General features: G+C 43.6%; 3 protein-coding genes and 1 long non-coding RNA gene across 4 annotated transcripts; 2 read left to right on the top strand and 2 right to left on the bottom strand.

The window, feature by feature from the left end:
- On the top strand, positions 1-2,588 carry LOC6535945 (UDP-glycosyltransferase UGT5). Its single transcript, XM_002096525.3, has 3 exons — positions 1-308; positions 361-1,026; positions 1,726-2,588. The coding sequence occupies exons 1-3, from the start codon at positions 44-46 to the stop codon at positions 2,397-2,399; spliced, it is 1,605 nt and encodes a 534-aa protein (XP_002096561.2). The 5' UTR covers positions 1-43; the 3' UTR covers positions 2,400-2,588.
- Positions 2,589-10,085: 7,497 nt separating this feature from the next.
- Positions 10,086-12,166, bottom strand: LOC6535944 (homeobox protein bagpipe). Its single transcript, XM_002096524.4, has 2 exons — positions 11,123-12,166; positions 10,086-10,993 (listed from the first exon to the last, which is right to left on the bottom strand). The coding sequence occupies exons 1-2, from the start codon at positions 11,565-11,567 to the stop codon at positions 10,266-10,268; spliced, it is 1,173 nt and encodes a 390-aa protein (XP_002096560.2). The 5' UTR covers positions 11,568-12,166; the 3' UTR covers positions 10,086-10,265.
- Positions 12,167-15,160: 2,994 nt separating this feature from the next.
- LOC120321810 lies at positions 15,161-16,337 on the top strand. The gene is made up of 2 exons (XR_005561532.1): positions 15,161-15,633; positions 15,708-16,337. It is a non-coding gene; the product is annotated as an uncharacterized LOC120321810 (long non-coding RNA).
- A 6,326-nt stretch (positions 16,338-22,663) lies between these two features.
- LOC6535943 (muscle-specific homeobox protein tinman) lies at positions 22,664-25,894 on the bottom strand. The gene is made up of 3 exons (XM_002096523.3): positions 25,288-25,894; positions 23,711-24,333; positions 22,664-23,291 (listed from the first exon to the last, which is right to left on the bottom strand). Exons 1-3 carry the CDS (start codon positions 25,470-25,472, stop codon positions 22,825-22,827), a joined length of 1,275 nt encoding a protein of 424 aa, XP_002096559.1. The 5' UTR covers positions 25,473-25,894; the 3' UTR covers positions 22,664-22,824.
- Positions 25,895-26,905: the final 1,011 nt, after the last annotated feature.

Genomic DNA, 26,905 nt, shown 5'->3' with positions numbered 1-26,905 from the left:
TTAACCTGAATTATATTAAATAATACTTAACTTATTCATTAAGATGGCCTTATCTATTTTGAAGGCGCAGATTCCCTTCATCAAGTTGCTCCTGTTATTCCTTCTGGGGATTGGAGATGGAGCCCGAATTCTGGCACCCTTCTTCCTGCCTGTAAAGAGCCACTTCATGATGACGGATGCCATAATAAGGGAATTAGTGAAACGTGGACACGAGGTCACCTTCATTACCCCGCTGTCGTTGGCTAAGGAGAACTTGGGACCAAAGTACAGGGAAATTCTTTTGCCCAAGTACGACACCTGGGCCGACAGTAAGTGAGTTCATTATTTATTCAGTAAAAATTTAATGGCCCAATTCCACAGTATCTGCGATAATGAAAATCCAATCGGCTTTGGACATGATTGACATGACAAAGCTAACACACATGCGACTGGCCCAACACATTGGCATTAAGTCAACGGACTTTGCTCTAGCCCACCCGGAAGTTCAGGAGTTGATCCACGCCAAGGATAAGGAGGGCAAATTCGATCTCCTCCTGGTGGAACAGTTCTACAATGAGGGAGCTCTAATGCTGGGTTATCTTTACGAAATACCCGTAATTACCATAGCAACTTTCGCCTACGCCAATTATTTTAGTCAAGTCTTCGGCTTTGTAAACCCATTGGCCTACGTTCCCAATGTTTTTATGGCCAGTACGGATAGAATGTCATTGTGGGAGCGATTGGAAAATGTACTGCTTAGCACTGCTGAGGATGTTGTTCGGGAAGTATCCTACTATCCGCAACAAGATGCTGTTATCAGGAAGCATTTTGGCCTCATATTGCCCCAGGTACCGACGGTTAAGCAATTGGAACAGAACATCTCGGTTATTCTTTTAAATAGCTACCTGCCGCTGACTTCACCAAGACCCATGACACAAAACATGATTTCAGTGGGTGGACTGCACATCCTGCCAACCAAATCCCTACCAGAACATATTGGGAGCTATCTGGATAACGCTGAGCACGGAGCGATCTACTTTAGTTTGGGTGAGTTTATGCGAAATATTTGTGGAAATTTAATCTTGACAGAACCTAATCTAAAAAATTTTTAATATTTACACACGTAATTTTTATACCCGTTACTGGTAGAGTAAAAGGGTATACTAGATTCGTTGAAAAGTATGTAACAGGCAGAAGGAAGCGTTTCCGACCATATAAAGTATATATATTCTTGATCAGGATCAATAGCCGAGTCGATCTGGCCATGTCCGTATGTCCGTCCGTCTGTCCGTCCGTCTATCCGTCCGTCTGTCCGTCCGTCTGTCCGTCCGTCTGTCCGTCCGTATGAACGTCGAGATCTCAGGAACTACAAAAGCTAGAAAGGTGAGATTAAGCATACAGACTCCAGAGACATAGAAGCAGCGCAAGTTTGTCGATTCATGTTGCCACGCCCACTCTAACGCCCACAAACCGCCCAAAACTGACACGCCCACACTTTTGAAAAATGTTTTGATATTTTTTCATTTTTGTATTAGTCTTGTAAATTTCTATCAATTTGCCTAAAAAAAATTTTGCCACGCCCACTCCAACGCCCACAAAGCGCCAAAAACTGTCAGAGTTGATGACACTCCTTCGCATTTGAGTAACGGGTATCAGATAGTCGGGGAACTCGACTATAGCGTTCTCTCTTGTTATACATGTACTATTGATTCGAATCTAAGTAAATTAAACCTCTGCACATTTCAGGATCCCAAGTGCGCAGTGCTGACATGCCACCGGAAAAGCTTCGAATTTTCCTTGAAGTCTTCGCCAGCTTGAAGCAAAGGGTCCTCTGGAAATTCGAGGATGATCAGTTGCCCAATCTGCCGGAAAACGTAAGGGTAGAAAAGTGGTTACCCCAGGCGGACATACTGGCTCACCCGAATGTGAAGGTTTTCATCGCCCATGGAGGACTCTTTGGAATGCAGGAGGCAGTCTACCATGCGGTGCCGGTGCTCGGATTGCCATTCTACTTTGATCAGGGCATAAACATTAAGGCGGGCCAAGCAGCTGGCTATGCCATCGAATTGGACTATCGCACCATTTCGAAGGATCTGCTGAGCTCTGCGCTTCATGAGCTGCTGACGAATCCGAAATATCAAGCCAATATGGACAACGCATCGCGAATTTTCCGGGATCGGCCACTCGGCGCCATGGACACCGCTATGTACTGGATTAACTACGTCATGGAACATCGGGGGGCACCACATTTGGTGGCAGCGGGAGTACATCTGCTCTGGTACCAGTTTTATCTCCTGGATGTCACAGCAATTATACTGACTATTATTCTTTTACCACTATTGGCATTTTATGCTGTTAGTCGAAAGATTAAATCCATGCGAGGTATTCGAGCGCTGGAGAAAGAGGCGAAATATGAATGAAAAGTAAAAATGTTCAGAGTGCTATTTACTTATAAAACTATCAAGGGTAACGAAGTCCAAACAGTTTGCATGAAAGGTAAAAATAATATAGTAATCAAGAATTATGCAAAAAAAATGTGTATGTCGAAAATTTCTAACAAAAGTCAACACCAAATGGAGATTTCTATAAAGTTCTTTATAAATACTTGATCTGCACTTTGTTCTTTTTACATATTTTTGCAATTATAGCCCGAACACTTAAGCCGTGGCACTTGAGCTTCTACTTAAGTATTTAATGAATCCAAATTGGTTGGTTCTACTTAAGGCGCCTGAGTGCCGAGCCAAGTGTTCTTCACGAATTAAGCAAAAATGCAAAAGTCTTCGGAAGAATACCATAAAGTCCCTTCACCGTAGATTTAATGGGATTTCAACATCATCATAATGTTTCATTGGGGCTTGGGCAGCCCAATTGATGATGCAGGTCAGCTAAAGTGTGTTCTTACCAAATCATCAAGAGCCAATTAACTCCGAGGGAAAGATAGATGGATATCCGTGTCACTTTTCCAGACTGCAGATCAAGAACCCCTTAAATATAAATGTACACATAAAAATGATTACACTTCCGAGGTATACACTGTATACACCCATATACTTGAATACCAAAGTACACATGTGAAGATCCCAGCAATGTTCATTATTTTCCTTCCTATTTTAAATTTCGCATAAACAAGTTGACCCCAAAGACAGTTGCTTCCTGCAATGGCTGCGCCAACTGGAGCGCCATTTGGACATTTGCACGAAAATGGGATGTTTACGCGACTCCAGGCCCAGACCCAGACCGGGAGACTGGATCTCCGGCAAAGTGCACTTGAGGACGGATTGCGGAGACACGATTGTGGACGTGGAGCTCTGGGGCTCATTATGCATTCACGAACTGACATTGAAGTGGGTGCGACGCCCATGCTGGATGCTTCTATGGCTACAGCTATAGGGTTACCATGGCCCAGAGGCTTTATTATTGGTATTTGTAACACATGATTACGCTTTATTGTAAACAAAAGCGCCGATAAACAGCCAAACACACACGCACGCACTAATGATATGTTAATGCAGATGGCGCACAGGGCGTATGAGTGCTGTTTTTGAGTATGAGCAGCGGAAAGGGGTGAACCGAAGCTGTTTGTCTGTCAACGGCTTGGGCAAATAAACTTAAAATCATCCCTCGGCACTGGAATGTGCTTATGCGATGGCGATGCGATTGCCTCGCGAATGATGAGGACAGGTTAACGAGGAAAGGCCGCAGAAGAAATGGTTAATTGACCGGCAATTTGGATGGCCACCTTTGAATGGAGCCCAATCAAAGTTGGGCAACAGTTGGCTGGGAACTAAACTGGAACCGAAGTCGCAATGCACTTAACTTTGAAGAGGAAACAAGAAACGATATAACTAAGGAGCACAAATAATATAATGCTAGTCAAGATACCCTATTTCAGCCATATCTTTGCTTTAAAAAATACAGTATAAATATAGTATATAAATATAGTATACCTCGTTAGTTACAAACCTCGCATCCACACTAAGCTACCTTCAGCAAGGTCACAGAAGGCTGACCTCCCAGGGAAGCTGAAGCTTTTCGACACGCCGCAGCGTTTAAGTGTAATTTTCTCCTTATTCTATTGAAGCATGTCCTTTGCCGGCAGGATACCTCACTAACTCACTGCAACGCACTGGGAGCTCCTTGGCTCGTCTTCGCCCCGTTCCACCGCCAGCTCGTTAAAAATTCACTTCAGCCCTCGCTTTCACTTCGGATAAACATAATGGCCGTTCATTTGCGCCCGTCTGGGCTCTACTCTCGACTCTACTCCACTCAGCACAGCACAGCCACCCAGGAGAAATTGCAAGAAAATGTTCTTTTCGAATCGAAGTCAAGCGCTCAGGACAATAGCGTACGTGTGCGCCAGGACTTCTGGCTTCAAAAGGGGGGAAATCCACCTAAAATAAAGAAAAAAAGAAAAAAGAAATGCGAGCAAAGAAAGGCGAGCAAAAGAAAAGCGAATGTCTCAAGTTGTGCGCCATGTAATTTGCTCTCTTGCCATGTGCTTCATCAGAAAGGAAATTGAAAATTGCTGCTAATAGCTGGCGACGTTGGAGTGGGTGTGGCCGATAGGCGTTTGGGTGGCAGGACGAGGGAATTTCTCCGTATACTGATTATGAAAAAATAAAATACCCCAAAAGAGGAAAGATAAAGAGATGCCACTAGGAGGAAGAAGGAGGTGGAATTCGTTTGAAACCGAAATTGCTCAGCTTAGTGACGAAAGCTAACGAGGCGTTAAACTGCTCTTCTTCGGCAATTTGATGTTGATTTATGCATTGCAGAAAACTCACAGTAATTTCAATGCAGACAACCCAACATCAGGGTTTTTTAACAATAAACTACATTTTTAAGCTGGATTCTAGGCTGTAAATTATAAAAATCAAATAGAATCTATGTTTTGTTTGTCTGTTGTTTTCTTTTTGTACCAGATCTAGTATGTTTTTGTTCTTGGACTTGATTTAAGTATTTCAAAGAACGCATAGGCAATTGTTAAATCCCAGAAGCAGCTACACCCTTTTGTGACTCAGTCAATAGAAAAACTGTTTACACTAAGCAATGAGCACTTAAACGGGCTTTAAGCGCTTTTATGTTGTTCGAAATAAATAAAAGAAAACAACGATTAACGACCAAGTAAGTTGCAGGTGCTCAGCCAAAAGATTCCGATCCGAAAACTTTTCCACCCAGGAAACTGATTCATTGAAGTGTTTACCATATAGACGACACCATTCAGCTTGTTTTCCCATCTCGTCTCGATCTATCTAAACACTTTTCGATGCCAAATGCTCCGTGGAGAAAAACAGATCCCACCAGCTCACATACCAAGTGACTGTTTATCAATAGATCTTCAAGTGTTTTCCGCCTGGTAGCCTATTAGTAGCGCTCAGCCAGCTGATAAGGTCCATTGGGCAACACTACTATGTACTGTATACATGGAAGATCGCATCTCACCCACTCAGTTTTTGGCCCCGGGGCCCATCTAACACGTGAATCGACTGGCGGCCCAACCAAATGTCTATTGCGACTTTAATTGTCGGGCATTACGAGTCGGCAGGTCCATTAAAAACGCTAATGAAGTTGCCCGAATGGAACTTGGACACATGTGTGCCCATCTCGTATCTCTTTTGCAGTCCGCAACACCACAACATTTTCATCTAAACAGCTCGCGAAAAAATACATCATTCATCTAGTGCTAGTTGGACTCAACTCAATATCTGCCGATTTGAATGGCTGTCTATAAAACGCGATAAGTTAAAAAAAAAGGCGACCGAACACCAAAAGCGTTTTATGCATGCGGTGAAAATTGGAATTTTTTACCCGAAATTGAACAATAAACAAAATCACAAAAGCCAAAACATTTATCATTCAATCTCATGGCACCATGCTCTACGGCTAAGGCCGTCGTTCTCGAAATCATTTAAATGATTTTTTATTTGAAGCCAAATAAGCAGAGGAGTGGCCACCGAAAGCGGCGTGGTTGGATCGAATCGGATTTGGATTTGGATATGGATTTGGCATTACGCAAAGATTACTTCAACAGCTGCCGGACGGAAGATTGAGTTGGAAATTGAATTTCAAATTGAAATTGAAATAGAAATTGAAATTGAGGTGGGTGGCCATTTTGTCGGACGGGCGGGCTGGCCAACAACTTGCGCAAATAGCACCATCATCAACAATTGGTGTGCGAGTATAATATGATCCGAATGCTCGGGCCTGTGGGCTGGATTCCCGGGAATTCTCGGGACCGCACACAGTCACCGCTCGGTTTGGTTGGCTAATGAAAAGCTGGAAAACAATTAACTATAAATTAAACGCACAATTTTCAAAACAAAATAAACATAAATAGGCCGGGGCATCATTTGTACTCTGCTTCCGAGCTTTGTTTACTCAGCAATCGTGTTCCGTGGGTGTGAGTGGGTTAATCGCTCCGGAAAGGCAACGATTCATTTACCTACCCAGAAGCACGACCCAGTCCATCCCAGTGGCCAACTCCATCGCCCGCCCGGCAGCAAAGCAATTAGGCAATGTCGCTGGCTCCGACTCCAGTTCCTTTCGGGAGCTGGGACTCGCCCTCTTAGGACCAGGTCCATCCTCCCATAAAACAAAGAGCACTGCTCCAATAACAAATCAGGTTGGATGCTCACTCATGCGGCACTGAAATGCTCTACGAATCTACGCACATAAAATTGGGCAACTGTATTTCATTTAAAAGATTGCAATTTTGATGCAAATATGGTCGTTCTTTAGTCAGTTTAGATATTAATATGCGCTTAGGTATATACTACTTAATTTCCCTTATTTTCTACTCTTACTTACTACTTTCTTCCCTGGTATTAAACTAAGCAGTTTCGACTATAGACCCTACATTTTCCATGGACCCAACCAGCGCAAGAGTATCGCGCTGCGGAGTTTAGAGTTTAGTTGATGAATTTGTTGTGAAGTTATTCCTACCAAGAACTGTTAGTAGCAGGGATGTTGCATAAACAAACGCGTCGGCCGAGCCACACGTGCAACAACAACAACAATAGCAGTGGCAAATCGAAGTGTCAGTCTCAGTGGCAGTGGCAGTCGAAGTCGCAGTCGAAAATCCCATCTCCTCAGCCTCCTTTTATGGCACACATGTGTGCAGCAGACGATCGGCCATCCAGAGATGGATCCAGAGATCTAGGGACACGGCTGTGGAAGGGGTCGCTTTCGGTTTCGGATTGGGATTGGTATTGGGAATGGGATTGGGATTCGTGGCGGAGGGGCATAGTGAACGGGAGCATGGGAAGACAACGACGAAGCGCTGCGGCAAAGTGCATCGAGATGGGCCAAAACAAGAATGCAGTGCATTTTATAATAAGTGAACGGGTCGGGCGTTTTGTTTACACTTTAAGCTGTCCGGCCAACGATTTTGGCGTTTTCTTTTGAATTTCGCGTTCCGCCATTAAATGCACTCTCTGCTTAAGAATGCAGGCCTCCCCGAAATGTTTAAGCAAATAGCGAATATAGCCAAAATTGTTTACCAGACGTCCTCGACCGGTGACAGGCGACGACTAATTGCAGTTCAAAGATTGCGCATACGCCACTTGGTCCCCAAACCCAAAGCCCAAATCCAACACCGACCACGAACCCGGCAAATGACTAATTTCCATATTAATTACAAGCCAAATAAGCCAAAGATCGGGCGGCCCGGTTTAAAAGGATTCCCGTCAAGTAGCTGACATCTCGTAGCACCCCGGCATGTGTGTCATAAAAAGGTTGCATAAACAAATCCGGAGGCGGCGCAGTATAAACAAATTAGTAGCCGAGCCGCCGGCAGCAGGACGACTTCAATTCGCTCCACGACCACATGCAGCGTGTGTCTTCGTCTTCAACCCTTCGAAATCCGAAGCGTGCTATAAAACTAAAACCGAAACTCAAAGTCAAAGAGTCCACGAATTATCGGGGTTATTGCTAGCCGAGAGTGCGGAATGGGGCGGGTCTCGAAAAACTCACTCATAATTCAAAAACACTCAATCTGGTCTACCTCAATTGAAGGAAATTTCATTATATACCTCAGTAAAAGGTTCGATTTTCTAGGCAAATCATAAGCACAATATCATGTTTTAAACAATTTTGATTGATTTAGGTCTTTAACAGACATTTTTTAAATTTATCCCATCTCAAGAATTAACAGAGATTATTTAGGCACCTACGTCTTAACTACTGTCTAGGTACATTGCGAATCTGAAAGTGGAAATTACCATACTAATTTTAGAGCAACCTCTCATTTATGTTTTGAAACACAAAATAATAACTTAAATAAATTCAAAAATCTATCAGAAATATGAAAAATGACAAGAATTTGGGAGCTCAATGGCAAAAAGATACATCCCCAAACTGCTGGAGCTCCTATTTACCCAAGTAATTACATCTGTCAATCGATTTTAGTGTCCCAAATTTGTCAAATGCCTGCGTGCTTTTAGTCTAAGAATGCGTCCAAGAGCTACATGCATACATAAATGTACTTAGCAACCTCCTCATACCCATTGTTTTTTCAGTTGGCAGTCGCCAGAGCAGCACGTTCAATGCCCCACTTTCCAAAAATTTAACACTTTCGAAAAATCTCTATAAACTGAGAGTTTTAATACGTTTGGCGCCGTTTCGAATGAAAATGTAATGAAAGGGTTTGTTTATCCTTCTAATAGATTTCAGAGATTGAAAGGAAAATATGTAATAATATTTATATATTTTCCCAAAAATTGTTCTTAGTAAAGAAAGAGGTGAATGTCTTTAAGGGAAGTTAACAAATGCTTGGAAATCCGAGCAACACTGTTTCTAAACGCATTCATCTTTCTGAAGAGGATGTTTCGCACTGATCATTTCCCACTGTGCACATGTCCTTTTTCTCATCCTGGTGATCTCGTGATCAGTTGGTGATTCTATTGGTTTGTTTGTTTATAAACATCGCCTGGTCGCCCGGCCGTTAGAATTGTCGCCGCCGGGCACTTGAGTCATGTCCTTGTGTCGTCAGCCACCAACTGTGCTGCTAAGGACATGTCTATGTTCCCGATCCCGTTCCCACTCCTCCTCCTCCTCCTCCTCCTCCTCCTCCGCCTCCTACTCCCTCCCGCGATGATCTTGTGCAAAAGCGCCCGGGTCCGGCGTATGTAAGTCAGTGGTTTGTGGGTCGCAGACGTCCGGCCCGACCCTTCTGACACATTGAAGCACTTCTATGTCGTCAATGAGTGGGCTCGTCATAGTCGGTCGGTCATCATCAGCGGCTTTCGACTTTCGCAAGGCTCCGACTCCGACCACACGCATTCCACTTCAGCGGAGCGCATCTCGAGGCCCTCATCCGCCAGATCGCTGTCATTCTGAAGGGTCTGAGCAGCCTCCCGCTCTACCGCTTTTCCGTTTTCCCGCTTTCCCGCCCGATGATGCAAATTGAGGTCATGTGGTAACAATTTATGTAACAATCATTTGGGACAAAGCGCCTTTTGTTGCATTCTTCTCAGCAAACGGCTTTCGTCTACTAAAATAAGTAGGTTTTAAAAGCCTACTGAGAAACAACTATAATCCGATTATTTGCTCACTTGCCAACTTTTTGGATCGGCCATTTATATTTCATATTAAATTATTTACAGATTAGAGAAGACTTAGTAAATTAGCCAATTTACCAACTTTTTTAATTTAAGGGTTATAAAAGTTCTTTAACAAAAAAAAGATTTTTCAAGTTCAAAATAAAAGAATTGTATGGAATTATGCGTCAGCAACTAAATCGGAATAATTTAATGTTAAAAGATAAAGATTTAAATATAAAGATATTTACTAAGCCTCTAGTTTAGTAAATATAAAGATATTTACTAAACTAGAGGCTTGAATGGTAAAGAAAATAGTAAGAAGTCCCAATGTGTTCTTAATATATTTTCACTCACTTTAAAACTTTAAGCTTCTGCCAGGAGAAATGTTTCACAGCTTGTTTCACAAATTGTTTGAACTTCATGTTTTAAGTTAAAGCGCAACTTAGTAGAAGTGGATCAATAAAGTGGGTCGATTATTCTAGCAATTCATTCGGCGCAATAAAGTAAAGCTCTCGGCTTAAAAATGTGCAAATATTTGTTGTAGAAAATAAAATTCTAACCACACAATTTTCTTTCAATTTATAATTTTATTTAGCTCTCGGGTAGATACGACTAAAACTTAAGGCTACTAAAGCTATGGGACATCTATTGGTTACACATAGAGACTAAAACACAATTTCTACGGCTATCACAAAAACGTAACCCACCTTCCCAACTTCGAGATGTGGTCACTCAAAGGTGGTGAACCTAGTCGATCTCCACATTCTCGTCGACGTCCTCCGCCGCCGAGTGAACACTCTCTGCTCCGCTCTCGACGCTCATCATCTGGCCATTGGGGCTGGGACACGGGGTTCGCTGTGGACGCTCTGCGCCCGGGATGGGGATGGGGATGGGGATGGGGTTGGGAACTGGCGATGAGGACGCCGAAGATGCAGTCACAAAACTGGAGCTCTGGGGGGTGGGTGGTGGTATGGGCTGCGGCACCTTGTGTTGCGGGTAGAAGTACGGGAATGGCATCTGCATCTGCGGCAGCGGAAGACCGCCGTAGGCCAGCTGCAGCTGATGGCGGTAGATGTTGATCAGGGCGGGATCCAGGCCAGCGTGTCCAGCGCCTGGAGCTGCCATGTGGGCGTAGGTGGTGCTGCCATCCTCGCGCACCAAGACCTGGACGGGAACCCTCTTGCTGGCACCCAAAAGGGCGGCCTCGTGCTGCTGGATCTGCTTGCGCTTGGTCTTGTAGCGGCGGTTTTGGAACCAGATCTTCACCTGGGTCTCCGTCAGCCGCAAGCTCTTGGCCATCTCGCTGCGTTCCGGACCGGACAAGTAGCGCTGTTGGGCAAAGCGGCGCTCCAGTTCGAAGACCTGGGCGTGGCTGAAGGCGGCACGCGACCGCTTCTTGCGGCTCAATCCACTGCCGTCGTGGGAAAGCGGCGATTCCGAGGGCGAACTGCTCAGTGGCGGCGGTGAGTCGCAGTCTGCAAAGGGAAAATTACGGAAAGTTAGCGCATGCATCCTATACAAAAGACCATTCAAAAGGTTGCGTTCTTTTTCAAGTCCATTAGAGCCTGAATGGCGCTAATTTGTGGTATTCGTCGGTAACTTACCGGAATCGTTGCTGGTGCAGCGTCTCATGTCCAATGGAGCGGCGAGGGTGGACCCAAAATAGGCCAATTTGCGCTGCATGTAGTCCGCGGCACTGGAGTTCGAAGTGCCTGTTGCCTGGTGATGGTGGTTGTTGTTATCCATAGCCGCCGCATAATACTGCAGATAGTTGCTGGGTTGCCTGGCACTCGGCTGGATCTCCTTGGGCTGGGCCAGCTTGTAGAGGCCGAGATCTCGGCAGCAGAGCGGCGGCGACTTGGAGGCCGATCTCTCGCGATCGGAGGAGGGCTTTAGCTTGTCCGGTTCCGGTTCGGAGTCCACGCTGGACATGCGACGTGTTTCCGGGTTGCTGCGCGTTAGGATGTCGTTGATGGAGAAGGGCGTGGTGAGCGATTTGCTCAGACCCGCCATCGCAGCACTCACACTCGCGCTTTCCATATTCAGCATTTTTCGAAATTCCTAAATACTTCAAATATTTCGAATATTTCGGATATTTCGAGTTTTTTAAAATGTTTTAATATTGGGAATTGAGAATATCTTTGGCCTTTTCGACACTTGTTCACTCCGGATATTCTCTTGGTTTTCCGATATTCACGACTCGAGGGCTGCGCAGCGAATGTGCTTCCACTGAGCGCTCCGGGCTGTCTTTAAATAGTGGCCGAGGTCCAGGGCAGAATCACTCGGTTTGCCGGAGTGGAAATGTGCGCCGTACTCAAGTGGCTCGTCGGCATCTGTGGTGGTGGTGGAAACTGGCATTCGACTCCTGCCATTGGTGGATCCGAAACCTGGCTGGAGAGCCTTTGAGTTTCCTCTCAAGTGCGTAAACAAAATTTGTCGTAAATGGCTACGGCTGCTTCTACGTACTTCTATGGTGCGCCTTACTTTTCGGGGAGTGCATGCATCCTGTTTATTGTTTATAGCCCGCTAACTGCTCCTCCGTTTTGGGTACGCGTACAGTCCTCCGAATGGGATTACATACTATGCCCACTCCAGGAGATCGATTTGTTTGGAATTTAAATCACTTGGATGCAACCATAAACCCAGAGACAACCGTAAACTGCAACTTTTTAAAGTAAGTAGGTTAGTTGGGTCATGTAATTGTTTGGAATTGTAAGCCGAAACCAAACAATATTCAAATGGATGTGACGAAAAATATTTCTCGGTAGCTTCTAATTGTAATTTAATTATATTAATTATAATGAATTATATTATATTATGACCATACGCACCCTGTCCACATCTTCACTAATTGCAGGCGGCCTAGAGAAGAAATGGTCTTTATCCTAGAATTTTATACCATACATTACTATAGTGAAGGATATTTCGCTTAATCGATTCTTAAATGCAGTCAGTTAGTGGAAATGTAAGCAGCTATCGAAACCCATTTACTTAGCATAAGTAAATATTAATGCTTACTATTATATTCAAGCCACAGATAGTTTACTGCGAAACTTGCGTAAAATCCTTCGGTTGTAAAATGGATACAAAATGCACCGACTCATTGTGAAGATTTCCTGTTTACAGAGCGTAGAACGTATTAACTAAACAACTAAAACCAAAAGAATAGTACTTCCTACATCAACAAACCCAAATCGAGCCTGCTGAATAAATTCCAATTTCTTGACCCAGCAAAAAAGTAAGCCTTTAGACTAGGGCATCATACGATAATAACCCAACGAAGAAGAAACTATAGACAGATTATAAGCAACTGGTTATGCAGAAACCTTATTCCCGAGATCACTCAAAGAGTACTCAAAGAAAGCTCCCCTTATTGGCTGTCGTGGAGCCCAGAGAGCGCTGATTGGATGCCCGGAGGCTGTGGCAACATGGCTGCCCACTCAGTGCGAAAGGCACTCATCCGCCTTACTCGAGTCGAGTGGGTGTGGATGTGAGTGTAGATGTGAATGTGGGATGCTGGTGCTTGGAACAGGTCCGTGCGAATCGAGCACGCGTTCCCATCGCCTCTCCGTTGGGGTGGCTTTAGTGGCTTGTGCGCGGTGATTCCGGATCTCGGTGCGATTCCTGCTCTCCACTGCACTTCACACCTTCGGGCTATAATCTTTTTATTGCCAATTCAGTGGCTCTTGATGCCGCGGGCGCCGCAAAGTCAAGCCAACAATGGATGATGGCCAGCGCGGAAGTGAGAGGGGTGATTGGGCGAGGGTTCCGTGTTTTGCGGTCAGATTTGAGTAACCAAGTGCGGGACCAAGTGCGGTGTGCGAGTGGAATGGATCGGGCAGGAACTGCTACTCGTTATACCATTTCGACTGAATGGGTTTCGATAATACTCGAGTAATTAGAATATAATGATGCTTGTGGCAGGCGCACGCGCCCAAAGGACTCGCCCCTCCGATTGAGTTGTGAGTTGTCGCTAATTTTGCGATTTTGTTAGCTTCTTTTGCTGATGCGATTACCCTTGAATGGAGCAGGTATTCAATTACATAAAAGTGGAGGGGGAGGATATCCATCCCTCCCCTATGATGCTATGATGAATTGGCATTTTCAATTAAATTCGACAGTTTCTTGTTTGATTTCCGAATGCCCATCGCCTTCGCCATCGCCCCAAAGTCTTGCAGGCTTTTTGTCCTTGTGGTATTGAGTTTTATTTAATGGTTTATCAAAAGCCACTTCAAATGTTTGCCTTTCCCTGCTTTACATTACCATTCATGGATCTGGCTGGGAAACCCGATCTCCTTGTGCCACTTTAATGTTCAATGGGGACAAGTGTTTTCCCTCCTCAAGTTTGCGTTGATTTGGTCTAACCGAACTGAAATTAATTCAAAATCAAAAGTATTGTTTGCTTGCACTGGGTCATTCCATTTTAAAAACTAACATCAATATTAGTAGCATAGTCGTAGTACTTTAGTAAATATTAAAGTAATCTCGAATCTATTGGTTTTTTAAAAGTATTTGTTAATAATGTCAATTAACAATGGATTATCTACCTGTGTTGTTGGCCCCATAGCTTTGGAATTCTTGGACGTGGAGAGCAGGGGTAATAAAGTTTTTATCAGCGTTTAATATATCTTTAAACAATATTTTATTTGGCCTATCAACCATTATAAAACTATGTTGTGTTTATAACTGAAGCCCACCACACGCTATTGCAATTTGTCAGAAATTGTTGATTTTTTATAAATGAGCTGCGAATTTACCTTGGATGACTTCGACCTATTTATTTGCATTAGAGCAAGTATGGAAGCCCCTTCAAAAGGACTGGACTTTTGTGGATCATTGCCAATATTTATTTAGATCGGAAAATATAAATAATATACAAATAAAAATAATGTAAACAAAATATAAGTCCTAAAATCTGGTATAAAAGTAAAATTTGTTCAAAATACTCCTTAAAAAACGGAAGAGTTTCTACCAGTTTCTCAATCGATGTCATATTCCTTTTTTCTACTTCGATTTGTTCATCGAGCCTGTCTCTCAGAATACTTTGCGTTATCTTGAGTGGGGGAACTGGCCAATTAGAGGTCCGACTGCATAACCCTTTAAGTCTCTAAAATCAAGTTATCCTTGCAAAAGGCAAAAACGGTATCGACACATTTCCAAAAAAACACGAAATTAAAAATATTGCTTAAATTTATTTTCACGAATCGGATTACGTTATTCTTACGTTCTCAGTGTGACCAGATGATATGAAAAACTGTCGGATTCTACACAACATCTTCTTTACATCTGTAGAACTTAGCGATGTATGTACATGTACATGTACTTTTCAGCGGTTTAGGGCTTTGCTAAAACTACTCATTTCTCTTTAATTTTTTGAAATGTGCGCTCTTCTCTTAAAGATTTGTTTTGATGATTTTAACAGCTGATTTACATACGTAATAATTTACATAATCATGTACATTAAGTATTTTAAAGTATAAATATGGGAAAACAAGAATTAAGGAACAAAAAATGTTTAAATATTTTAAAAGCGTGGTCGTGGCAACATTCGTCTATGTCTCTGGAATATACATGCTTAATCTCAATTTTTCAGGTGATGGGTATAAAAATATATCAATAATTCAAATAAAATGTCTATTATACCCTTATCGTTCTACCCTTCCTTTCAGCTGTCAAGTATTTGTGGTTACAAATGTGGTAAAGTTTAGAGAGCTGTCACGGCAATTAGCGGACGGTGAGTTTGTCAAATAGATCACGTGATCAGAAAGCTCCAAAACTCCGACATAGGACTCTAGAAGCGGCGACCACGTAAGCGGCGCACTCTGGACCACAGATCCCGATCATGATGGGGACAACCTACTTCGAATATCCTTCTATGCCCCGTTGTCAGCGGTGACAGGCTATCGCCGTTCAGAAGTCCACTGGTGGTGGACTTACCACACCACCACCACCACCGGGCACCGACACCTTTGAGACGCCAGGACTCCGACTAGAGGAAGACGACGGTCCGATTTGGAGTCACCGTCTGGGAACAGTGTAAACCAGTTTGGGAATATCCGGCCCCAGTGCAAGATGGCGGGAGCGGTCACACCATAAAAGGTGAGATTTTCCAAAGGTAAGAATATTAAAATATTTGTATGTAAAGAGAATTATAGCGCCGTATTTATTTATACGTTTATATTAATGCAGCATTCGAATCCGCGAAAAATCGAGCCATGGTTGCGTTTTCTTTGCCAACAGTGTGCCGCTGTTCCTAGCCTTTACGGCCAGGAAAGGACTTATGCCATATATACTACTCCCCCTGTTTTACAACTGAACGTTTTTTGTTTGAGATATTGCAAAAACAATTCGTTTTAAATTACACGGGCACCAACAACATCGATGTCGCGCAGTTGCGAAAGCCAATAGCAAGTCTTTAGCGAGCAGGCCATGCTGTTTAAGGACCTCTCGTACCGGTCTATCCAGGAGTTGAAGGACATACGAGGCACCAATTCGTCTTTTAGATCGCACCAATGGCTTACTCTATACCTAAATCAAGATCCTAATCGCTGATGAGAAATAAGGTGCGTGGAAGTACTTCCTTCAAGCGGCTGTGGTGCACAGTAAAACTGACCTCACTTCCGAGCACTTAGCATACTTAAGCCTGCGGCAGGAACCACCTAAACGATTGGTTCCTATAGTAGCAAATGACGTACTAGTGCGAAGTGCAGCCTGCAGGAACTGTGTGGACATAATAAATTTTTATATGTTTATTCGGTTCGGTTAAAGTTATAAACAAGTTAATGTAGAATCGAGTAAATGGAATCATTGATATTGTAATGTAATGTAATATGGTTAATGTTATGTGCTTTGACTAATTATACCCGTTACTCGTAGAGTAAAAGGGTATACTAGATTCGTTGAAAAGTATGTAACAGGCAGAAGAAAGCGTTTCCGACCATATAAAGTATATATATTCTTGATCAGGATCAATAGCCGAGTCGATCTGGCCATGCCCGTCTGTCCGTCCGTCTGTCCGTCCGTCTGTCTGTCCGTCCGTATGAACGCTGTGATCTCAGGAACTACAAAAGCTAGAAAGTTGAGATTAAGCATACAGACTCCAGAGACATAGACGCAGCGCAAGTTTGTCGATTCATGTTGCCACGCACACTCTAACGCCCACAAACCGCCCAAAACTGCCACGCCCACACTTATGAAAAATGTTTTGATATTTTTTCATTTTTGTATTGGTCTTGTTTTTAAATTAATTAACATCTTTATTTAATATTATTCAGGAACAGGTCAATTAAAGCCTTTAACCTAAATGTTGTCTTAAGTAAATAATCTCTTAATTATAAATATAATTTGTTTTCATCTTAATATATAGAAATAGGTCAAATTTCGAGTAGTGAGTTTCAGGTAAATAATATATTCATACTATCATCTTAGAAGCAGCCCAAAATGTCTTCTTTTGAGCCTGCGAATTGGGATAGCCCCTGTAATCTCCGGGCGAGACGATTACGGTGGGCAGTTAGTCGATCGTTGTATCTGCTTGAGAAGAACGAGATTTGGTCTTCAACAAGGCTCAGGTTTAAATCATTGTGAAGCGTTTGGCCGCTAACGAACCAGTCACAGCCAGTGATTTGTCTTAATGTTTTGTTCTGGACGGTTTGGAATCGTTTTCGGTGGGACGCAGCCGCCACTCCCCAAATTTGGATGCCGTATCTCCAAGTAGGTGCGATAATTTGCTGATAAATCTGACGCTTGCATCTTAAAGGTAGTTTGCTTTTCTTATTTAGCATCCAGAATAGTTGGTTACGCTTTAGGTTGCACATTTTGACGACTCTGGCAATATGATCTCGGAAGGTTAGGCGTTTGTCCAGTGTGAGGCCTAGGTATTTCGCCTTAGTTGCTTGCTCTATGTCCACATTATTAATGTGTACCGCAGGAGTTGTTTTACGGCGTAACGTAAAGCAAACGTTTACGCATTTGCTTTCGTTAATTTTGATGTTGTTCGCCATGGCCCATTTCTCGAATTCGTTGAGATAAGTTTGCAGCATTTGTGACGACTCGGTCTCACTGTTCGAGGAGCTGAGAAAGCAGACGTCGTCAGCGAAGCTGGCCAGCAGCATTTTGCTGTTGTCATTGGTCATTTCATAATAGCTTGGCGTGGCAAAAAGTTTTTTGGCAAATCGATAGAAATTTACAAGACCAATACAAAAATGAAAAAATTTCAAAACATTTTTCAAAAGTGTGGGCGTAGCAGCTTTTGGCGGTTTGTGGGCGTTAGAGTGGGCGTGGCAACATGAATCGACAAACTTGCGCTGCGTCTATGTCTCTGGAGTCTGTATGCTTAATCTCAACTTTGTAGCTTTTGTAGTTCCTGAGATCACAGCGTTCATACGGACGGACAGACAGACGGACAGACGGACAGACGGACAGACGGACATGGTCATATCGACTCGGCTATTGGTCCTGATCAAGAATATATATACTTTATATGGTCGGAAACCCTTCCTTCTGCCTGTTATATACTTTTCAACGAATCTAGTATACCCTTTTACTCTACGAGTAACGGGTATAATTAAAAACAAGAGAGAACGCTATAGTCGAGTTCCCGACTATATGATACCCGTTACTCAGCTTGTGGAAGTGCGAAGGAGGTCTTCAACACTGACAGTTTTTGGCGGTTTGTGGGCGTGAGTGGGCGTGGCAAAAGTTGTTGGCAAATCGATAGAAATTTACAACACAATACAGAAATGAAAAAATATTAAAACATTTTTCAAAGTGTGGGCGTGGCAGCTTTGGCGGTTTGTGGCGTTAGAGTGGCGTGGCAAAAGTTTTTTGACAAGTCGATACAAATTTACAGCACCAATACAGAAATGAAAAATATTAAAACATTTTTCAAAAGTGTGGGCGTGGCAGCTTTGGCGGTTTGTGGCGTTAGAGTGGCGTGGCAAAAGTTTTTTGACAATCGATACAAATTTACAACCAATACAGAATGAAAAAATATTAAAACATTTTCAAAAGTGTGGGCGTGGCAGTTTTGGGCGGTTTGTGGGCGTTAGAGTGGGCGTGGCAGCATGATTCGACAAACTTGCGCTGCGTCTATGTCCTGGAGTCTGTATGCTTAGTCTCAACTTTCTAGCTTTTGTAGTTCCTGAGATCTCGACGTTCATACGGACAGACAGACGGACGGACAGACGGACAGACGGACAGACGGACGGACAGACGGACATGGCCAAATCGACTCGGCTATTGATCCTGATCAAGAATATATATACTTTATATGGTCGGAAACGCTTCCTTCTGCCTGTTACATACTTTTCAACGAATCTAGTATACCCTTTTACTCTACGAGTAACGGGTATAAATATCAAATTATTTTTCAAAAGTATGGGCGTGGCAGTTTTTGGCGTTTGTGGCGTTAGAGTGGCGTGGCACATGATCGACAACTGCGCTGCGTCTATGTCCTGGAGTCTGTATTCTTAATTCAATTTCTAGCGTTTGTAGTTCTGAGATCTCGACGTTCATACGGACAGACAGACGGACAGACGGACATGGCAAATCGACTCGGCTATTGGTCCTGATCAAGAATATATATACTTTATATGGTCGGAAACGCTTCCTTCTGCCTGTTACATACTTTTCAACAAATCTAGTATACCCTTTAACTCTACGAGTAACGGGTATAAAAATGTCTTAGATTGTTTACAGGAATCGAAAGTAGATTAGGATGCTGAACTGAATTACCGGCGGAAGACCCTCGAATTTCGTTGCCAAGGGGCGTCTTTCATTGGAGCGAATTGAATGCGACATCAACGCCATTGGATTATTGGCTTACTTGGATTTAATTTTTGAGTGCCAGTTTCCACACGCCATAAATCAAACGCTCCAAACTGCTGCCGCTCGGATTCCGAATGCAATTACTCAATTAATTTGAATATAATTGTCACAATTTCCCACTTGAAACCACACAAAGCCATGAACCGATGGATATAAAACAGAGACACCCAAAACTTGGGCGCGTTGGCGGGGAAAATGTAAAACGAGATCGCAATTTTAAGCGCACATCAAATAAAAATGTAGACTGCGCCCCAATGGATTTTCCGATAAAATGTCAAAGGCTTTTATGGAGGAACTGTGCCGCAGTCACTCCGCCATCCACTTGACAGCATGGATCTGGATCCGTGGCAGTGACAGCAAGAGTGAAAGGCGAAAAGGCTGAGTAAAAAGGCACAGAATGTGAAGAGTCGACACGAAGTTACCTCTGAAATCGAGACATCAGCGTGGATCTAACGAATGTGTGCTAAATTTTCTTACTGTGCAATAGATTTGCGGCGGGTAGTTGTTTTTATGTTTCGGACAAACTATTATATTATTAATTATATATGTTCCCTTTTGGGGCTCTCACTTCTAAAGCTATCTGCATGCAATTTTCCAGAAGTCAAATTTCTATTGCAGGTAGTATATAAGTTGAAACAGACTTAGTTATCACATGGCTGCAATAGGAATAAACAAAAAATACATGAAATAAAAATGTATCTTCCTGCTTTTGAGCATAGGGTATTTTTATTCGGTACACGCACGTTTTTTATACTTACTTGTTTTTTAATGTTATAAAAATATGTCTACTAATTTGCATGAATCTGTTTATGTTTTTTAAAAGATAAAATTGATAAAATCTAATTAAACTTTTTGTTTTAATTTTAATGGATTAATAAACATATTTTGAAATTGACACTGCATTATAGAATTATATTATATATTCAATATGAGTGAGAAACGTAAGGGATAGACACTAGCGCCCTATACTCACTACTTCCGTAACTTACAACTTGCATAAATATTTAGTATCAGCTCAGGATAAAATTACGCAATTGATCTGGCGGCATTATTCAAAGACTGCGGGAAATGGGAAACTGTTTTGGGCCCAAGCCACCGATGGAGCTGCTGCTATTGTTGCGTTTTCATACTGTTTATTTATTGTTGTTAATAAATCTTAATTTGCTTACCTTACGCCTGCTTTGGCGGCCTGACATTGAGGAAATGCAAACGAGAGCAGTGAAAGCAATCGGGAGAAAGGCGAAGTACGTAATGGGGCGGGGCTGTGCTGAAGGGTGTGACAAGGGAGGTGAGGGGGAAAGGGGGGATAGGGGTGCAGCTGCGACAGCGGCGCTTGAACCTTTGATCCTCTGACGGAACATGAATTAAACGGCGCTTCAGAGCGAACTCTATCCTGGCTTATCGCCAACTCCCCGATCCTTCGTGTGATATATGGGAATGACAAATTCTCCACTTGAGAGTTGCGCCGGTCTAGACTCCAGACCGGGGACCCAGATCCTCGACGGAGGAGCGCTCGTCGCCGCAACATTGCCGCCGACATTGAAAGACGAGACCGTAATTGTTTATGGCTATGGATCGCATATTCATATTCCGCCTTCCCGACGGGGCGTGGCTGGTCAGTGTGGTCCATTAGGTCGTGTTTAGTGCCACTTGACATGCATTATCCTCCGCCTGCGAGGGCGTTTTGTTGGTAACTCCACGGACTCCTCCTTGGGACGCTGGGAGTTTAGAGAAATAGCGACCTTCAGGAGAAGGAGTATCGCCAGCCAAGGTAATTTCCTTACAAATAATGCATATATAGAAAAAATTTAAATTTAGAATAGGGCTTTTCTAACCAATTAATACATTTTTAATCCACATTAATTGCTTCGACCTATGTTTACATATTGTTAGTGCTTGAGAGCCGTTTCTGTCTCAACTCTAATAAACTAGGAGTAACGCTACAGTCGAGTTCCTTGGCTGTCCGATACACTCTAATTATTGAGATATTTATACGGACAGACTAACGGACAAAAGCCAGTTCGACTACGCAAGTCATAATGATCTGGAATACGTATAGCTAAGAAGGGTCGGAAGCGCTTCCTTCGACATTTTGTATTTATATTAACCATTTTTATGGTTGCTCGTGAATTTTCAGTAAAATTTCTCAGTTGAGAGAGCGAAAGTTATAAGGAGCCTTCGTTTTCAGATTTTAAAATAAAGTTTGCAAACTAAAACTTAAATTCCAGCTACGCTACAGATGATCAGTATCGTTGTAGTTTGGAAGATATTTTCATTGAGTGCAGCTGAGCTAATCCGTGATCCCCGTGATTGACACTTAACCCAAGGCAACAAAATCTGAGTATTTAGCCGACGGCTAACCCCAGAAGCTCCGGCTGTCAGAAATGAGGAAACTCAAACGGAAAGTGTGATCAGCTGCACTTGTTGGTCTGTGGCCGCAACCCCCCGTTCACCCGATGACCCCTGGCATATGTTTGCGGAGTAATTGATATGCCACTGCCACAACACCACCGACACCACCGACACCAGTGATCCACCACCAGACTCAGCCCCCAATGAAATATTAGCCTTTGCCCCGATGGCTGTCATAAAATGCCCTGCTTCTCATATCTGAAGGAGGGTATCTGTATCTGGGGAGGCAGGAAAACATTTTACAGTTGCATTGCTGCCACTTAAACGTTTCATAAATGCAACCTTTGTAATGTCTGCCGCCAACGCACTTCCCCCGTTCCCCTTCCCCAGGAATCCCTGCGAAAAGTAGAAAAGGGAAAACATTTCCATTTTCACTAAAGCGGAAATTGTGGTGTTTTCATTCGCCTTCGAATTGGTTTTTCATAAAACTGATCGCCCGCTCCGATAAAATTGATTTATGCGGCGATCGGCGGCAATTATACGCAGATGCGGTGCCTAATGGATCGGTGGCCGATCGAAAGCTGTTCATGAAGATATAAATACGAGTGCGGCAGAACAAGGAGTCATGGGATACTGTGGTCCAAGTTTGCATGACAGGCCAAGCTGAAATTCTGATTGATCCTCCACTAAAATCAGTTGTATTGAGCTGACTTTCAAAATACAGAAGGATACAAACCGAAAATTGTTCAATATGTAAAAAGTTCCATTAAAGTATTCCCTGATTTAAAGTCGAAATATATTCCTACCAGTTTAAAGAATGAAACATTACCTTTCTAATCCAAGAATCACTGGAATATAATGTAACATTACTTGTTAATCAAGGAAATGTCAACCATCTCCTTATCCTGACATTTTATTGCCAACTTACAAATCTAATCAGAAAGTCCTCCCATCTAAAATGAAATATATTCCCTGAAATGTTGGTCTTAAGCTTTATTTATTGTCCAATATATACATACATAAAACAAAGTACTAGAGCTATGAGGCGTTTTCCTTACACTACAACTTGTATTCTGCTTGAAACTGCAATAAATTAGAGACTCGAATCCATCGTCCTGCGAGGTGCCCACTACATGTGCTGGATCTGCTGCTGCTGTGCATGATGCTGCTGCTGCTGCTGCTGGGATTGCTGCATGGTTGGGGGCCACATCACGTGGTTGGGAATCGTTGGGATCGGCGGGGGCAGAGATGTGGGCGAGTGGAGTGGCTCGGTCTTCAACTTCAGGTGCTTGGCGATGCCCTCGCAGTCGATGTCGCCACGCTTTGATTTGTAGCGGCGATTCTGGAACCAAATCTTCACCTGGGTGGCCGACAGGTTGAGCTTCTGGGCGATTATCTCGCGCTCCGCACCCGTCAGATACTTTTTCAGCCGAAAGCGACATTCCAGCTCCAGTACCTGTGCCTGGGAGAACAGCACCCGAGGCTTTCGCTTCATCCTTGGCTTCGAGGAACCACTGTTGCTCCCTGGGTTGCTGTTCCCACTGATGCTGTTTTTTCGCAGCTCGGAACGCGAGGAGGTCACCTGGCTGTTATCCTCTGGAAGATGAGATATGTCGAATATTTAGTGTGTTAGGATAATGTTCAAGCGATGGTTTACTTTACGATCCATTGGCATAGGGCTTTATAAAAAAAATGTCATTAAAGTGTTCAATCACATAACTTTATAGTGCTGCGTTTTAAAACTTTTCTATTTACTTGACGTTTTTATTTTCGAAATGCAACAATTATTGGGCATTCGCTGTATGTATGGGTTTGCCTTAACTTTTCGTAATTTTTAATTACCATCAACTTTAAAAGACTCTTATGTTTAAAAGAGGTGTGCAACACATTTTATAAACCCACAGCTTCTTCCTTTCTATTCCACAAATCTCGCTAGTTGTTAACTTATTTCCGCCAATGCACTTTTTGTAGACCCACCCCTCTCCTTTGAGTAATTGTGCCCTGCAGATACTCACTCTTTTTGCCGCCTTCATCTGCACTGTAGATGCTCCTCAGGGAGGACGAGTTGCTAGCGGTCTCCATGAGCCGCTGCGTCAGGGGATTGCCGCACAGCTTCTGCGTCGGAGCTTGCAGGCTGTCCACCTCGGCGGAGCTGTTGAGGTCCAGGGTGGGCGAGGGCGTCACGTAGGGCGTGGGTATGTACTCGCTTTTGATGCCCACCGCCGAGGGCGTGGCTCCGCCGTAGACTTCTCCGGATCCGGCGTAGTTGTAGTTGTATGAGGCGGGAGTCTGGTAGGCCGTGGCCGAGGCCGAGGCCGTGCCTCCGGCGTAGAACTGCGAGGCGGACATGTTGTAGGCCGAGGCCGAGTGCTGGAAGCTCTGGTGGGGATGTCCGTGGTGGTGCTGGAACATGTGGGCGGGCATTCCGTAGTCCTGGTATCCGCCGTACAGCTGGTGGGGCGGGGGTGGCAAGAGCGGCGATAGGGACGACGACATGGTGGTGCCATCGTCCAAGTGCTGGTGATGCAGTTGCTGCTGCGGTATCGGCAGCTCGGTTTGCTGATGCTGCTGATGGTTGAGGTACTGGTGGGAATGCTGGTACTCGCCGGCGCCGAAAATCGCCGAGGCAGTCACCGCGCTGCGGGAAAGCAGGATAAAGGAAAAGCGCAAGGTTAGAAACGGGCAGCACACATATATGGCCGCCATGTGTTGCATCTCGCCGGACACAGCAGCTCCAGGGGCCGAGGACTTTTGCCCACTTCCTGCTGGCGCGACAGGATCCATGGTGGCATGGTGACATCATTTCATGGCTCATCAGGCAATTAAGGACGCCCCTGCGCGGCGGCCACACATGCGAATCACACATGTTGGCCAGCCCAGAAGGGATCGGGCGAAGCAGCGATCGTCCTGACTCCCGACTGCCTGCCTCGGACCTTGTTGTTCTTATTGTTAACACTGTGTCTCCCAGTCTTTGTCTTCGGCCTCTTGAACAAACAACGATGATTTGTCAAAGCCTCGAACCTGTAACTTCGAACCTCGAGCTCGACGCTCAGCTCAGTCCCAGATCCTATTTGCAATTCATGCTTTCTATGTGTTTTCATAGGATTTCTTCTGCTGCGTCTCGGCGGAAGGTTATCAAAATATTATCTTTCTTTGGAAAATTGGTAGAAATTAATTTTCCTATGGAGCCCTATTAAATAAAAATAAATAAAGGCGATTGGGAAGGGCAGGGGCGCTGTCTTCGGGAAGAAGTCACTGACAGGTAGAAGTGGTGGAAATAGCCATACATACCAGTTGATATGTAAAAAATGGAATAACTAACAGTTGGTCAGGGGTTAAAGACTGTCAGAACTGCACACTTAACTATAAAAACTGATTTTAGGAAATCATACTTTCAATGTACGACGAGTAGCTAGTGTATAATAGTATTTTTGTTTGGGTACTCTGATACGATTTTGCTCAGTAGAACATGCTGATTGATAACACATAGAGTCTTTGGGACTACAGTACTCTCCCCGTAGTATTCTGATCTATAGGCTTATAATTGCCGTTGGCCCTTTATGTATAATTGCTTCTAAACTGGCAATCTTACCCATCGAGATGTCCGTAGGAGCCTTCGTAGGCCTCCGTTTGATTGACCATGTTCAGGATATCCTTGACCGAAAAGGGAGTGGTATTCAGGGCATCCGCGTTTGTCAGGCTCCCCGGACTGGGCGACTGATTGTAGTGATCGTAGTAGCCACCCGATTGAGCCTGCTGCTGGTGGTGCTGCAACATCCTCGCAATGCAATCACTTGGCCACTTGAAAAACACTTCGGTTTATATAAGTCCAACAATTTGCTTTGGCCAATTCGCACTTGAACTTGCGACACTTGAATGGGTATCTCGCTAGTCAGCTAGTCGGGTAGACGGGTAGACGGGCAATCGAAAAATCGGGCGCACACCCCACGCATCCGTTAGCGCAACTGTAAGTGAGTCGCAACCCCGTAGTCCGCTAGTTCGCAAATCCGCAATTCCTTAAACCGTAAACCGTAACGCGTGAGCCGTAAAGCGCCGTTCCGATGCGCACTCGACCGTGTCTGCAATTTGTCAGCTCGACTTTGGTACTGAACGCGTACTACTTTCACCCCAGACCGCCACATACCGATGTGTTCATGTGTGCGTGTCAGTGTGTGCACAGTGCGCACACGAGCAAAATGGCCGCCATGGAGCCAATCACAGCACAGCATCGGAATGCGGCATCTCGCTCTTCGCTTGTTTACGAGTATGATTGTGTTATTCCTGTTATCCCTGAATTTATTCATTATAATTAATATATCGCTCGCCACAAGGGCCAATGTCGAAATTAACAGATACCTAACAAAATAATTAAATCCATTCGTTAATTCAATAATCAAATGGATGTTAGAGACGTATATATATGCTATCCAGACTATACGTGAACTCTGCTCATCACTAAATCCGAACATGTTTGCTTGTCTGCTTAAATGCAAGTATGAAAGTATCTTTGCACAATCGAACACATTGTACCTGACTATCAGATTCAATATCCGACTCCTACAACTGCGCTGCCTGATCCCCGTTCTTATTGGTTGTTTGTTCGCAGCCACTTTATGCAGATTTGGTTTCGCTACTTGAGCTTAAGTATCTGTATTTATTATCGCAAAGTCCTTAAGTTTTACAGTCCCCATGTATTTACGTTTGTCCGCGCGTTTTGTGTATACAGCGGTTGTCAAGTGGCGCTCAAGTGTAGATTTTCGCACACTTGATTTTAAGAGTGTACTAAGCTAACAAATAATATAATAGTGGGGAATATGTTTGCTTTTAATGTTACGCTCTCATACATCCTTGTAATTTCACTTAAAACTGTTATGATATAATAAGAATGATCAACATGGATAAATGTACTATAGCAGTCCGTCTACCAGCAAAAATACAGCAGTATTTTAATAAAATCTGTCTTTTTATGGTTAGTTAAACTTCGAATTGAAACTATTTTTGATTTTAACTGACTTTTTTCAATTTTTTTCAATTAGCTATTAACTTTTAGTCCGTGTGTACCAATTTTAGTATTGTAGAGTAGTTATTTAAACAGTTCGATATAAGAAACGTTAGTTCTACTGCTTAAGATACAAATTTGATAATACGGGAAATAAATTCCCTATGGCTATAGCCTCTGATCCTGATATATGTATAATATTATGTCAAAA

Source organism: Drosophila yakuba, chromosome 3R (assembly GCF_016746365.2).
Source record: "Drosophila yakuba strain Tai18E2 chromosome 3R, Prin_Dyak_Tai18E2_2.1, whole genome shotgun sequence".
NCBI classification, from domain to species: Eukaryota; Metazoa; Arthropoda; class Insecta; order Diptera; family Drosophilidae; genus Drosophila; species Drosophila yakuba.
This window is presented reverse-complemented; position numbering and strand designations above follow the sequence as displayed.

What these genes read in the sequence shown, in the direction of transcription:
- LOC6535945 (XM_002096525.3), top strand. Translation starts at nt 44, where the DNA reads ATGGCCTTATCTATTTTGAAGGCGCAGATTCCCTTCATCAAGTTGCTC. An exon ending in GTACGACACCTGGGCCGACA is followed by an intron (nt 309 to 360) that starts GTAAGTGAGTTC and finishes CCAATTCCACAG; the next exon opens with TATCTGCGATAATGAAAATC. An exon ending in AGCGATCTACTTTAGTTTGG is followed by an intron (nt 1,027 to 1,725) that starts GTGAGTTTATGC and finishes TGCACATTTCAG; the next exon opens with GATCCCAAGTGCGCAGTGCT.
- LOC6535944 (XM_002096524.4), bottom strand. Translation starts at nt 11,567, where the DNA reads ATGCTGAATATGGAAAGCGCGAGTGTGAGTGCTGCGATGGCGGGTCTG. An exon ending in CTGCACCAGCAACGATTCCG is followed by an intron (nt 10,994 to 11,122) that starts GTAAGTTACCGA and finishes TTCCCTTTGCAG; the next exon opens with ACTGCGACTCACCGCCGCCA.
- LOC6535943 (XM_002096523.3), bottom strand. Translation starts at nt 25,472, where the DNA reads ATGTTGCAGCACCACCAGCAGCAGGCTCAATCGGGTGGCTACTACGAT. An exon ending in TCCTACGGACATCTCGATGG is followed by an intron (nt 24,334 to 25,287) that starts GTAAGATTGCCA and finishes GCTTTCCCGCAG; the next exon opens with CGCGGTGACTGCCTCGGCGA. An exon ending in AGATGAAGGCGGCAAAAAGA is followed by an intron (nt 23,292 to 23,710) that starts GTGAGTATCTGC and finishes CTCATCTTCCAG; the next exon opens with AGGATAACAGCCAGGTGACC.